At 46.5% G+C, this 14,770-nt stretch overlaps 1 protein-coding gene across 2 annotated transcripts in view; it reads left to right on the plus strand.

Moving 5' to 3' along the window:
• LOC309557858 (ras-related C3 botulinum toxin substrate 1) overlaps positions 1-10,731 on the plus strand; it is a 33,039-nt gene extending 22,308 nt beyond the window's left edge. For both annotated transcript variants that reach the window (XM_082260652.1, XM_082260653.1), the window contains one exon: positions 9,980-10,731. In XM_082260652.1, the coding sequence (XP_082116778.1) occupies positions 9,980-10,110 (131 nt within the window). In that variant the 3' untranslated portion in view covers positions 10,111-10,731. The remainder of the gene's footprint in view (positions 1-9,979) is intronic.
• The last annotated feature ends 4,039 nt before the right edge of the window (positions 10,732-14,770 follow it).

A 14,770-nucleotide genomic window follows, 5' to 3' on the forward strand; every position in this document is an offset into this window, starting at 1 on the left:
TCCTGTGGGATCTGCAATCAACTGCGGGACTGGGCGACGGGCTGGATCATCTAGATCCAGTGGTCACCCCAGTCTGGCCAACGAGTGCGCGCCGACCTCAGCTCCGTGCTAGGTCAGCCACGACAGCCCCACTGGACGGGGGACGGCCTGCGAGCTAAACGGCTCGCGAGGTCGCATACAACCGGGTCTCAGGCCCGAGTCGCAATGTTGCTCCTGGCTGACGCCCCCCCCCCCCCCATTTCAATGGAGAGGAGGTTCTGTCTGGAGCAGTGCCCGCCTGGTTCCTGGTATGGTGAATAGCTGTCCCCTCCCCCTGGAGGGTTTTGGAGTGGATTTGGGCCCCCCCTCCACTTATGCTGGCGCTGTGTTGGTGGTCTGGTCACCACCTGGGATTGGGGAAAGGTGCTATGCTGGCAATAGGGGCCGGGGGATGCATGCCAGTGACTGGCTGATCTACTGGGGGTGGAGGTTGTACCCGGTGGGGGGCTCCTGCCTGGGCCTGTTCTTGAGGCCTAGGGATCCCTCCTGGGAGCCTCTGTGGTGCCGCCAAACTGTAGCCTGTGTTTCTATGCACAGCGGCCATGTTTGTGTAGTCTGGTGGGCATTTTGCGGTGGTTTGCCATTGAAAATAGTGGCGACCATTACAGTGGAGCTCTGAGGGTGGGGATTTTGGCGGTGGGAGCCTCTCTTCCCCTGGTGCTGACTCCTTAGATCTTTTCACTTCCTTATCGCTGCACGTGGAGTGCGGATTATCCTGGTGGCTGCAGGTGCCTGTTTGTTTCTGCTGGGTGGTGAGTCTGGGGTTCTCTCCCTCTCTGCTGAGGATTGCTTTGTGTCTGGTGACCAGGTGGTGCTTCCAGCGCGGTGGGGGCTGTCCCTTTGCAGTGTTTTACACTTTTCTTTTGTTTACTGATGGACACAGCTCCTGATTCTTAAGTTTGGTTATACTGCCCCCTACAAGAGTAGGACACTAGGCAGGAAATAGCTTGACTACGGCTATGGGCTGTCCCAGGGGGTATACACCCACTTTCAGCTATTGACACTGTCTTTTTCTGCCTAGTCAGGAGTAAGGACCTAGTTCCTTACTGGGATCTCTGGTCCTGGCAATTTTTTCGTTTTAAATGGAATTTTGTTCCTCTTAAATGTAGTTCTCACAGTAAAAAAATTAAGTGCCGGACTGGGCGAGGAACTGGATAATATATATTCTTAGGGTCCCCCCCAGTCCAGCCAGCGAGCATGTGCACACCGCATCTCTGCGCTAGGTTGGCCACGACATAGCCCAACTGGATGGGGGCTGGCCTGTGAGTTACACGTCTCGCGAGAACACATACGAACTGGCTTCGGCCTGAGTCGAAGCATTCCTTCTGGCCGACTGCACCCACATTACGATGGAGCGTTGTACTGTCCTGAGCGGTGCCCACCTGTTTCTGGTGTGGTAAGGATCTGTCGTCCCCCCCCCCCCCCCTTCCACTACCCCTGGAGGGTTTTGGAGTGACGTAGGCCCCTCCCTTGCATGGTCGGACCCCCCGGTTCCCCTCCCTTCCTAGCCCCTCTAAAATTTTGGTCACTGAGTCTTTCGACCACAAAGCCGCAGCCTAAATTTTTGGTCTACTCGTTGTAACCTATGTGAGGTGGCCCCTGTGAGGATGGCTGGGGCTCTCGTCCTGGCAGATGGGTGCCCTCACAAATTTGGGCCGCGGCTTGTTGCCTACTAGGCCCCAGTGCGTGTAGCGGAAGCTCCCCATTCTTCCTTTGAGCATTTGCCAGGCTGAGGATCTGTGTAATTGTGGCTTGGCCCCCACAAAAATTTAGGCCGTGGCTTGTGGCCTGCCGAACCATGTGGTCAGCTTGGCACCTCCCTTGGACCAGGTGGCGCTGTGGGGGCTCTTCATTTTTAATGACAATCTTGCCGCCGTTATTGTGTGGGGCACCTGCCTTGTTTTAGCAAGGGTACCCTGCCTGCGCGTCCGCGTCACGGCGGGCGGCCCCCTTTTTAAGGGGGCTATGTCCTAATTTGTCCTCTATGGAGGGCTGTTTTTTGGGGGGTCCAATTGGTGGTCCATTTGTGGACCCTTGGTCGGCGCCCCCCTTTGTAGGATTGCAGTCGGCTCAGTATATAGCGACACTACTGGGTCTGCGTTCACGCAGCCTGAGTGCTCAGATAGTGAGGCTGGCTCCTCTAGCTGCGCTTAAATAGGTGCTGATGGATGCACTGTTTGTGTCAGTGCATGAAACTTTAAAAATAGGTTTCGGCTCATGCCGCTTTTGGAGGCACCGGTTTCTTTTGGCACCCACACGCCCTCCAAAGCAGTGAGGGTTTTCCTCTTTCTGCTTACCTTGACAACATTGTAACAAACAGTGGGGTTGTCCAAAACCCAGTGGTTGCTAGGCGTTTTTTGCTTGCGGTATCCTTTGAGGATTTTCTACATAAAAAGGTGGACGGCCCCACCTGTAGTGGACTTGCTGGTTTCCAGGTCAAATTGAGTTGCCTTTATCCCAGTTGAGGAGCCCCAACCTTTACAGGTCCAGCTAATAAGAGGGCGGATGCTATGGCCTGCCATATGTGCGCTATGGCTGATTTAGTTATTAGGCCAGAAATTACTATTGCCCTGGCGTCGCAAACTGACTGAGTGGGCTAAACTTTTATGCCGAGACCTGGAGGGGGAATAGCTTCTTCCGTCTTGCGCAGCTGGTGGACCGGTCGGTCCAGGGGCTACAGTTTCTGTGATGCCTCTTTGAATGCGGCTACTTTGATTTCTGCACTTGTCCCCAGATCCCTTACGGGGTCTCTTTGGGGCCCTGCAAAATGTTTTTTTTAAGGGGTAATGGTTCAGAGTTTGGAACATTTTTCAAGAATTGTTTTTTTTTTTTTTTTTTACTCCAAACCTCTTTACAGTCCCCAGGAAGGAATGCAAGGTTCGTCCAATTCTAGACCTCAAGGCGCTAAGCTGCTTTGTACAAGTACAGAAGTTCCGCATGGAGTCCATTCACATGGTAGTGGCATCCCTACATCAGGGGGATTTCTTCTTGAGCCCACCTGCACATTCTAATATGTGCTTGTCGCCAGCGCTTCCTCTGTTTTGCCGTGGACATGGAGCATTATCAGTTTGTGGCGTTGACCTTTGGTCTCACCTCGGGTATTCACAGGAGTGTTGGCCCCGGTGCTGGCATTTTTTTTGAGTCAGTGGGTGATCGTGGTACTGGGGTATCTGGACCATCTTCTGCGAGTGGAGTCTCCGACTGCTCTGATGGACTACTGGAGATTGTTTTGCGAACTCTGAGAGAGCTTGGTGGTATCCTGAACATTCAGGAGTCTGCTTTTGGTTCTGTCCATAGAAAATGGCCTGTCTGTGTCTGACTCTGGACTCTGCCTCAGCCAGAGTGCTTCTTCCTCAGGAAAAACTCCAGACCTTGCAGGAGGCAATTCAGCTTCTGTTCAGCAGACGGTCATCCCTCCGGGCTGGCAGAGCCCAGACTGCTGATTAGTGTACTGTAACTCCAACCGGTCAGACTTGTCTGGCTCATTTGACAATAGTCTTCAGGGGTGTCCGGTACAAATTCATTCGAACAATTCCACGGCTGTGGTCTGTCAATCGCCAAGGGAGCACAAGAAGTGTCCTGGCGGCTCGGTAAGTAGCTGGCATTCTAAGGTGAGCTGACTAATTTGTTCCAGCCCTCTCAACCTTCTGCCACGACTTCTGTGCAGGATTCGGGCAGAGGGGATTCCGGTCATACTAGTGGCTCAAGACTGTCTCACTGGTCTTGGTATGCCGATCTGGTATGGCTGGTCGCCGATGCTCCTTAGGGACTTCCCAAGGACCAATCTTCATCCTACTTTAGTCGCTGGCTTTAACGGCTTTGCCACTTTCAGGGTGGAGGTTTGTTTGAATTGGTGATTCCTACGCTGTTAAAAGCTTTAAAATCTGCCTCCTAGGTAGATCTACTATCGTGTGTGGTGTGAGTCTTTTGAGGTTCATTCTCGTTCCTTCCCGGTGGCTTGGATCTTGACCTTCCTTCAATGGTGGTTGAACAGAAAACAGAAATTGGCCTGGAGTACTTCAAGGGCCAGGTTTCAGCTTTGGCGGTCTTCTTCCAACAAACCTTGGCCACACTCCCTGGTGCGTACCTTTCTTCAGGGGGTCAGACATTTGGTTCCTCCAGTGCGGTCTCCGTTGCCGCCTTGGGACCTCAATTTGGTGCTTTCGGTCCTCCAGAAGCCTCCCCTTTGAGAATCTTCGGGAGATTCCCTTGCTTGCGCTGTCTCAGAAGGTGGCTTTTTTTTGTGGCTATCGCCTCTGCCTGCAGGGTGTCCGAACTGGCAGCTTTATCCTGTTGTTCACCTTACTTGGTGATTCAGAGATAAGGTGGTTCTTCGCCCCTGTCCATCGTTTCTCCCAAAAGTTTTTTTCTCGGATTTCCATTTGAATGAAGACATTGTGTTGCCTTTCCTGTGTCCCAGGCCAAAACCTCCAAAGGAAATTTGCCTGGGCGATTAGGCTGTACTTTGCAGCTACGGAGTCTTTTAGGAAGTTGGACTCCCCTCCGACCATTTCCAGATGGATCAGACAGACGGTTTTTCAGGCCTATTCCATCAGGAGTCGGGTCCCCCCTTTTTCCTGTCGAGGCCCACTCTTCTCAGGCACTTAGTGCCTTCTGTCAGGTGTCAGTGACGCTGGATTGCAAGGCAGCCACCTGGTTGTCGGTGCACACTTTCACCGCTTTCAAAGTTCTATAAAGTGGATGTGTTGGCATCAGCGGATGCTTTAATTGGCCGCAAGGTTTTGCAGGCTGCTGTTTAGGGGACCTGATTCTCTTTGAGGGTGTATAGTTTTCTCCTTTTTTCTCAAAGAAGAAAAATCAAGTCTGTAGTTCTGACAGGAACAATCAACTGCCGGACTGGGTGACTCACTGCATATTCTAGATCCCTATGGTCTCCCCGGTATGGCCAGCGAGCGCGTGCAGACCACAGCTCCGCACTAGGGCGGCTGCGGCATAGCCCCACTGGATGGGGGCTGGCCTGCGAGTGAAACACTTCGCGAGGACGCGAACGACCCGGTTGTGACCTGAGTCGCATCATACCTCTGGCCCACAGCACCCCCCGGTTCCAAGATGGGGAAGGTGACCTGCCCAGTTCAAAGGTGTGTTGAGTAATGTCCCCCTCTCCCATGGGAAAGATTTGGGGTGGACGCGGGCCTCTCCCAGGGTCTGTAGGTCCCCCTTTGTGCCCTTCCTACCCATTCGGTGGGGAGTACTGGGGCGGTGTATCTCTGTTTTTCTGCTATTACAGCACTGCTGGGACCTGTAGTGCCACCGGAGACAGCAGTGGGGGGGTGTTTAACAGCGTGCCTTATAATTATTTTTGCTGACGGTCCCCAGGGTGTCATGGAGCCCCTAGAACATGTCGCCACCCGACCCGCCTTTTAGAAGCTGTGGGGACCCTCTGGGTCTGTCTGCCATGGTGGCAATGATGGCGGTCCTGCAGTCATTGATGTCAAAAGTGGTCATGGTTTTCCAAAAGAGACCTAGTAAAAAGCGCCCTCCGCCTTCACCAGTTTTCTTCTGCTTCCTCAGATTCTGAGGCTGATTTGGCCACCAAGGACGCAAGTTGCCCCCACGCACTGAGTGCTCTGACAGTGAGGATGATTCCTCCAACCACATCTGCGCAAGAAAAGGCGCTTGTAGAGGCACTGATTTTATCAGTGCAGGAAACTTTGAAAACTGAGGACACAGCTGCATACCATCCAAGGTGACCAAGGTGTTCCCCTTTCCTGCCTATTTCGATGAGATTTTTGCTAGTCATTGGGGTCCCCGAAACGCATGTTTGGGATACTTAAGTGTTTGGCTTGGAGGTATCCTTTTAAAGAGTCCCTCTTAAGGAAACTGACAGTGCCATTGGTGGTGGACTCTCAGGTTTCTAGGTTAAATAGTCACGTTCCTACTAGTGGAGGAAGCTGCGTCCCTTAAAGACCCTGCAGATAGGAAGGCTGAATCTCTGGTCTGCCTTCTTTTTACTGTGGCAGGTACAGTCTTGAGGCCGTTGTTTGCCATAACCTTGGTCCCTCAGACCTTGACGAAATGGGCAAAGCTTTCACGCCAGGATTTGAAAGGGGCTCAGCATCCTCATGAACTGGCGGACCAGTTGATACATGGGTTACAGTATATTTGTGATGCCTCCCTGGATGCGGCTCCTTTAGCCTGCAGGGTGTCGGTCACTCTGTGCCGCATGATCTGGTTGAAATGCTGGCCTGCGGACCAGGCCTACAAAAAGGTGTTGACGGATCTCACCTTTTGTGGGTGACCGATTGTTCGGAGCTTCCATGGAAGAGATTATAAAAGGTCTCGTGGGAGGCAAGAGCATCCTGCTTCCATAGGTTACGAAAAACCTGTCTCGCCGCAAAAGTGGTCCTGTCTTTTCGGCCCACAAGCAGCCCTTTCGTCCTACGGGGTAGCTGGACAAGGGTTCTTAATCCTCCCGTTCCTTCTCGGGAGGTTAAGTCTAAGACGGGCTCTGCTGTCATCGCGGACAAGCCCGCCTCTACCAGAAGGGACGCTCACCTGTACTTGGGGTGGGGGGGGAGTCGGAGTGTTTTTCAGGGGTTTTATTCAAACCTATTTATGGTTCCCAGGAAGGAGGGCAAGGTTCATCCAGTCTTGGACCTCAAGGCCTTGAGCCACTTTGTGCGAGTTCAGAGATCCCGAATGGCGTCCGAACAGTAGTGGCTTCCCTTCATCAAGGGGATTTTCTGGCCTCCATCGATATCAAGGACGCCTACCCTCATATTCAAATTTGTCAGGCATCAGGTTAGTCTTTACTTTTGCCGTAGGGGAGGAGCACTATCAATTTGTGGCGTTACCTTTTTGGTCTCGCCTCAGCTACTCGGGTGTTCACAAAAGTGTTGGCCTCGGTGTTAGCTTTTCTGTATCACGTCTGCTGGAGTTTCTACAAAGAGGTGTAGATCAGCGTTTGGCCCTGGGCACCATTCAGGGCCAGATTTCAGCCTTGGCCATTTTCTTCCAAAGGTCGTTGGCCACAAACTCCTTGGTTCACACCTTCGTGCAGGAAGTTCACCACTTGGCTCTCCCGGTATGGTCCCTGGTGCCCCTGTGGGATCTTAATCTTGTACGGTCGGTTCTTCAAAAACTGCCCTTTGAGACTATTCGTGAAATTCCTCTGCTTGCCTTGTCACAGTGCCCTTCTTGGTAGCTATTACTTCTGCTGCACCCAGGGCCTCTGAGCTGGCTGCATTGTCCTGTTGGTCGCCTTACCTGGCTGTTCACAGGGACAAAGTGGTGCTATGTCCCTGTCCGTCATTCCTTCCAAAGGTCGTTTCGTAGTTCCACTTAAGACATTGTGTTGCCTTTGTTGTGTCCTAAGCCAAAACATCCAAAATAAATTTTCTTGCATTCCTCGGATGTGGTCCAGGCGAGCAGGGTGTACTTATGGCGACTGAGTCAATTTACTATTCAGATTCCTTTGTCTTTACAGATGGACCCCGTAAGGGACAGGCTGCATCTGCTGTGACCATTTCCAAATGGATCGGGCAGACTATGGTGCAGGCCTATTCTATTAAGTGTCAGGTTCCTTCTTTCCCTGTTAGGGCGCAATCTACAATTACGCTTGGTGCCTCCTGGGCCTTCTGTCATCAGACGTCAGTAGTCCAGGTTTGCAAAGCGGCCACCTGGTCGTCTGTACACACATTCACCAAGTTTTACAAGGTGGATATTTTTGCATCTGCAGATGCTGCGTTTGGCTGCTGTTTTGCAGGCCACTGGCAGAAACTTCTGCCTCTTGAGGGGGTGTGTTTTTTTTTTTTTTTTTTTTTTTTTTTTTTTTTTTTTTTCTGGTAGGTGAGCTCCAGTTACTGGTTGGCCAAGTTGAGCCCTTTTTGGCAAATTTTTTTGCTGCGTTTTCCACCCCTCACACTGCTTTGGGACGTCCCATTGGTCAAAGAAGATATGAAGCTGTGTCTGTCAATGAAAGAGCGCTGGATTTTTGTCTTACCGTAAAATCCTTTTGTCTGATCATTGACATACACAGCACCCACCCCTCTGGAGTTGGGTTATGTATCCTTCTGACATTTCTTGTTACAAAACTGAGATCTTATAGAAGGAAGTGGGAGTATACCCCCTGGGACTGCCCTATAGGCGTAGCCGAGCTTTAACGCTTTTCTGCCTAGTGTCCTACTCCTAAGGAGAGCAGCATAAATGATCAGTCAAAGGATATGAAGCTTTGTCCGTCAATGAACATCAGAGAAAAAGATTTTACGGTAAGACAAAAATCTTCCCCCCCCCCAATTCTAATGCTCGGTTTGAACTTCAGGAAGTTGTCTTCACCACGTCTAGATGCCTAAATGCATTGAGTTGCTGCCATGTGATTGGCTGAGTAGCAATTTCTTACCAAGCAATTGAACAGGTTTACCTAATAAAGTGGCCAGTGAGTGTGTGTATGTGTGTATATAAGCTGTGGGGTGGAGAGAAGGGGTGAAGGAGTTTGAGAGAGTACACAACTGTTAGGTGTGGAAGGAGAGCTGAAGAGAGAGACAGTCACCTGTAGCCTGTTTAGTGCTTTTCAATGCAGTTTGCTATGTATATACGCTTTGTGCAATTGCTGAAGTGCATATCACCTGTATAAAGAATCACTAAAAGAAATGCACTCCAGCAAAGTGCTGTCGCCATAAGGGAAGAGTTTTAAAGCTAAGATCTGACCATAACTTGGGTAAGACACTACAGAGCAACATAAACATAATTGATACATATGGGGCAACAGATGGTGAAGGCAAAAAGTACATATCGCTTATGTGCAAAATGCACACAGACACAGTTAAGCAAACAGCCGATTTTTCAGTTTTTAGGTCAATGAAGAGCAGGAACATACCTGTGGAGGGACAGATGTTATGTTCAGGTGATGTAGAGCAGTGTTTCTCAACTCCGGTCCTCAGGGCACACTTACAGGCCAGGTTTGCAAGAAAACTGAAATACATCACAGGTGATATAATTTGCTGCTCAGTGATTGCAGTATTCTAGTCTGCATCTCCCCAAGGTAATACTTAAAACCTGGCCTGTTAGTGTGCCCTGAGGACTGGAGTTGAAAAACAGGGATGTAGAGCCTAAGGTGCATATCGCTTGCATTAAGAATCACTTGGAGAAATAAAGCGAACCCCAAAAAAGTGCCCCCCCCAGCAGAGATGCCTAAATTTTTGTTAAAATCTAAAATGTTACATTAACCTAAGTAAATAACCGAACAGGTCACGATTTAAAATTGTGCCGCCTGTAAAATAGCAAAAAACTATGGTAAAAATCCCGATAGGCAACGCTTCAAAAGCCTTCACAGGTTACCACTTGAATTGCACAGGAGGTCTGGCGCTAGAATTATTGCTTTGTATGATGCTTTCAGCGATACTTGTGTGTAGTGCGATCACGGTTTATGTATGTGTTCGCATCTGCTGTGAGCATGGGGGTGCATGGGGAACAGGTTTGTGGATAATCAACCTCCCTTGTTACTAGCATGGGCCATGACAGGTCCTCTATGGGGAGATCTGGGGTCTTTTACGTCCCAGATCTCTCCTCTGCAATCCAAAATCCTTGTCACTTCATATTTCTTGCATCACAGAGGGGAGTCGGGTACGGATGTACCTTCCTTCCCTCTCAGTGCACCACTACACCAACCGGCTGCAGTTGAAAAGATTATTGGCGTATTAAATGAATAGGTTAATATTTTCTCTAAGTGCTTGGATGTCATCTTTTTGGTGTCCTGAACAGTTTTAGGCTGTCATTGGCAGTTTATTTTTCTCTCAGATGTCAATAGAACTAGGAAGTTAATTTTACAGTCATTGACATCTGTAAAGGCGTTGCCATAGCTCAGAGGGGTTTGTCAATATTACCTTTTTACCTTGGCTTTAAATAGATGTTTTTCATTACCAAATGGGAAATCCCCAGAGTTGGAGGAAACAATTGTCTTACTGTGGCTTTCTCCTGACAGGTGCCGTGAAATACTTAGAATGCTCAGCACTTACGCAAAGAGGACTGAAGACTGTGTTCGATGAAGCAATAAGAGCTGTTCTCTGCCCACCACCAGTGAAGAAGAGGAAGAGAAAGTGTCTGATTTTGTAATCCTTGCACTCCTTCTCCTACCCTAGTCCCAGACTCAAATGCCAACCCCCAGTCCCATTTGTAAGAATTCATCCTCTGCCTAAAAAATCCTAAATATAAAATCCATTAAGTGACACATCTTTTTCAGACTCTACTAAAACCCTTTCCTGAATGATAGATCAGTCTATTTAGCCTTATTTTTCTGAAAACGGTTTATCCTTTTTGCTTGAACTAATTAAATGTTGCCAAAACACCCACTCAGCTCAGTTTCTATATTTTCTGCTACAAACATGAGCCATTGAACCTATTAGAGACATGACTTTTTACTCGGATCTGATTTTCTGGATGGAGGAAACAAAAACTGACAGTAGGCGGGAGCCTTACTGCATATATTAAAACACTTTATTAATCTTAATTCACTGTATTGCATTGTAAATCAAAATTGTTATTTAGGAATGTTAGATCAATTATGTATCTTTTTACTGCTTGAGCTAAAAATAAAGTTTTGGTTAAAGGGTACTAATTTGCTCTTTTGGACGAAAACTATTTAGGCAAAAATGTAAAATAGGTTTCAGGATTTTACTAGCGAACATAAGAAACAGTATTTAAAAGTGACACTACTGCTTTGAGACCTTTTTAACTAAGTTTTTTTTCTTTTTTTTTTTTTTTTCTAAGGAGGATTTTTAGTGTTTTACAGCCCTTGGCTTATTAACTTTGGAGAGTTGAGGTCTGTGAGAATCCTAAGCCTGCCTTTGAAACCTGGTGTCTGGAGACCAGCTTGGGGGACAGTAAGCTGTCTTAGACATGATACAGCTCTCTTCTACCCACAAAGTAATTGTGGGCTAAAGGCTGTATTGCAACTGCCTCCATTAGTTATTGGAAAGTGTTGGTCTTTCATAGAGATCCTCGTTTTACCCCACTCAAGAACCTATTGCATAAGGCCTGGCCCTTTTTTTGATTCTATTTTTTACCACCCCTGGGCAGTATGTCATTTTGGGGGGGGGGGGGGGGGATGGTTGAAGCATTCTATGCTGGCTGCAGGAGTCCTTAGTCACTGAGCTTAATTGGATGTATCTTGTGCTCTGCATGCATTCATAGGTGCCTCTACTTCTCAGCTCAGTGTCCATAAATGTGATATCCGTGTCAACTATATAGGAACGTTAACTATGGCAGGTGCCTTGCAGACGGCACAGAGGGGCAATGAAACACTCTTGACTACCAGCCCTAAGATGTTTTATAAACACAGTAGAAATGGTTGCTGTAGTTTGAGTATTTGATTTCAGGTAATCCCCATGCCCTATTTTCACATAGGCAGTTTGGTTCCCTTCTGAGACAGCCAAACACTTGGGTAACATATGTCATTGGTTGATGTATAGCATTGTTCTGATTTCTGTATTCCAGGCTACATAGTGCTATTTTGTTATGATCAACCACTATATATGTGCCTGCCTAAAGAGAAAAGGGTCGGGGATAGTGCTCATATAGGTTACAACCATCATTCCCACAGATTCTAATATGCACAAGCTTTCTATGTTGGCTTGCTCGTAGAATATCTTGTATTTTAATATCTTTCTAAATATTGTAGCTTGGAAATTTTTGTAGTTTATAGGAAGTTATTCCTAATACTTTTTCTTATGTTATTTTGCTTATAAAGGTGTGCGTTTCATGACCTTTCCTGTAACACTAGGTGTACAAATCATGTGAACTGGCTATACACAGAGTAACCCTTTTTATGTTTTCCTATCTTTTTTTTTTTTTTTTTTTTCTCTCTCCTAGTCTATAAAATTATACTTTTCAACATTCGTAGTAAATTCATACTGTCATCTTGACACCCCTCAGTAAAATGATCCTTCTTTTTTTTTTTTTTTTTTTTTCTTCTATTGGGTCTGTAAGGTCTTAATTATAGAGCAAGTATTAATGATGCACACCCCTAACTAAACACTATGAGACATGACATATGACTCAACCTTTCTACAAAGAACAAATTCAAAGCGCATTTGAGAATGTTGCAAAAAAAAAAAAAAATTGTGAACAGTGTTTTTACATTGATCTTTTGCTAATGCAGTTTAGTGTTTTAAATGCATGTTTGAATTAATAAATCCTTAAACTACAAATAGCTGTCTTATTTTTTTTTTTTTTTTCTTCTCATTTCAACTGTAAGGACTCAATAACACTGGCACTGTCAAACCTGCATTCAAATGTGTTTTTAAAAGATGTTTTTCAATGGTGCCATTCACACTGTGCATTTTTGCTTACGGTCATTTTAGCTGCATGTAGAGAAAATATAATTCTTTGGGGTGGGAAAAATACTGTGCACTTTGTAAGTGCAGTTGCACTACTTTTCCCCAGAGCTTAGTAAATGTGGTAAAGCTCTGCAGATTTCCATTATCCAATCATGTGCAAGAAAAAAATATATAATTTTTCTTCCCCTTTCACCTGATTGGGTATACTTTACAAAGTGAAGCTTTACCATGTTTACTAAGCTCAACTGCACAGGTGCATCTAGTTACATTTTAGTAAATTACCCCTGTGGATCCAGGATCCGATTTACACTGGTCTGTGAACCTACTGTAAAACCGAAATATCTAAAAGGAAAAAAAAAGGTGATCATGGGGTCGTAAAGGTTTTTATACTTCCCAGAGAAAGATACTTTCCACTTAAAAAAGCTTAATGCAGGAGTGCAAGTTTAAATGAGGCCTGAGACTATGGCTGTTTGTGTTAACATTTTTGTAAATCGAAGGGGAATGATTGCATAAAAGCAAAGTAAATATTTTGGATTCAATTTTTTAAGTTTAGATTTTTTATTTTTGTTGCTGGAGAACAATTACAAGTCTACATTTAGCAGGGCATTCAGCTGCTGCATTGAGAGGGATCTTTGCCAACTTTTGGGCCTTTTATATCCTTTTATATAGAATTTGTAGACCCTTTAAAAAAAAAAAAAATAAATAAAATTATTGGAACCAAATATTAATCCTTTTCCATGTCAGCCACTTACCTGGCAAGGATTTTAGCACCAATGCCGATACATACCTGCTTCTGGTCTGTAGATAATGTGTGAGTGCTTGCTTTGTTTTTATATTATTAATGCTGCAACCCTGTTTTAAAAGTAGATATATGCTGTCTTGCCAAAGATGAAGCTACCAGTATGCCACCGCCAGGGACATGACTGTTGACCTGTATTTGGATGTTAAGCTCTGTACAGACTTCTGTGGAAGATGGCCATTTGTAGAAAAGCACAGATGGAAATTCAGGAAAAAAATAATCTGCATGAGCACTGTGCTCATGCAAGGCAGAAAAATTTGGCAGTATTAAAATGAATAGGTAATTGTATAATATGTAATCACAAGATGGCATCTGGTAGTTGTGTTAAGTTAAATAAAAACTCATGATTATCTGTTAAGGACTGTTTTCCAGCTACAACACACTGCTCTTCCTACCATGCCCCCTCTTAAGAGGATGCATTTCCCTGGGACTGTTGCCCAGGAGACGGGCTGTGCTGCTTCTGAGGTATCTGTACTTCACGGCACAGAAGTCGGACTCGGTATCAGAATAGAACTGCGCTGTTGTGAGCTAAAATTTGCTGTCACTTTTCTATGGATGCTCTCATCCATAGAAGTACAATGTGCTAAATTTAGCGCAAACTTTTCACCCGCAAATGAAAATGTTCATCATCCTCTCCTTTCCCTCTAGCCCAAGCATGTCCAACCCGCGGGCCGCAGACGGCTTGGAACCGCAGGCAATGCGACCCACCAGCCGCGGAACTCCAGACAGTCTCCCACCTTTAGCCGGCGGCTCACGGACACTTGAAAGTGCTGTGCGATCTCCTGGCTGCCGTGGGAGACATAGGATGTTTGCAGTCAGTGACAGAGCCGCTGCTTCCTGTATAGTTCCTGCTCTCACAGGCTCAATGATATGAAATGCTCTCCACCTGCTACAGGAGCCATACATGAAGCAGCGGCTCTGCTCTCTACTGCAGCTGCTGCTTCCTCCAGCAGTACCCACATGACCAGCATTACACGCCAGCAGTACTCACGCATACTACCTGCCAGCAGTGTCCAGCAACACTACCCGCCAGTAGTCTGCAAAATAAGAAGAAAAGGTATGTGCATTTGCGTGTGTAAATTGTTGCAATGTGTTTTATAATAAGTTGTCATAAAGTGTCATGTCCTTGTTCATACATGTATGAATAAGGACATGACATTTTCTGGCTGCCTAACTCATATGTGCTAGGAGTGCAACTAGCCCCCAGCAAATGACTGTAAATATCTCAGCATGTGCAGTGTTTGACTCCTACCACCATGACCACTTCAAATCACTGAAGTGGTTAGTGATCCTCTAGTATATCTCAGAAGAAGTAAACCTCCTGTATACTGATTCCATTTAATTTGATCATCCTCTAGTTGTGTTAAATTAGTGCAGGGCGTGGTGGTGTTTTATTACTTATATGCCTAACTATAGTATATATTTTATATGCGGCCTGAGAAAATGTCTCTACACTCAATGTGGCCCAGAGAAGCCAAAAGGTTGGACACCCATGCTCTAGCCTGTATCATAATCCTATTTAACCACTTCTGGACCAGAAGATTTTTTTCCCCCTTAATGACCAGGCCATTTTTTTGTGATTTGGCCCTGCATTACTTTAACGGACAATTGCGTGGTTGTGCGAGGCCATACCCAAATA

This window comes from Pelophylax lessonae (genome assembly GCF_965119305.1).
Source record: "Pelophylax lessonae genome assembly, chromosome: 6".
NCBI classification, from domain to species: Eukaryota; Metazoa; Chordata; class Amphibia; order Anura; family Ranidae; genus Pelophylax; species Pelophylax lessonae.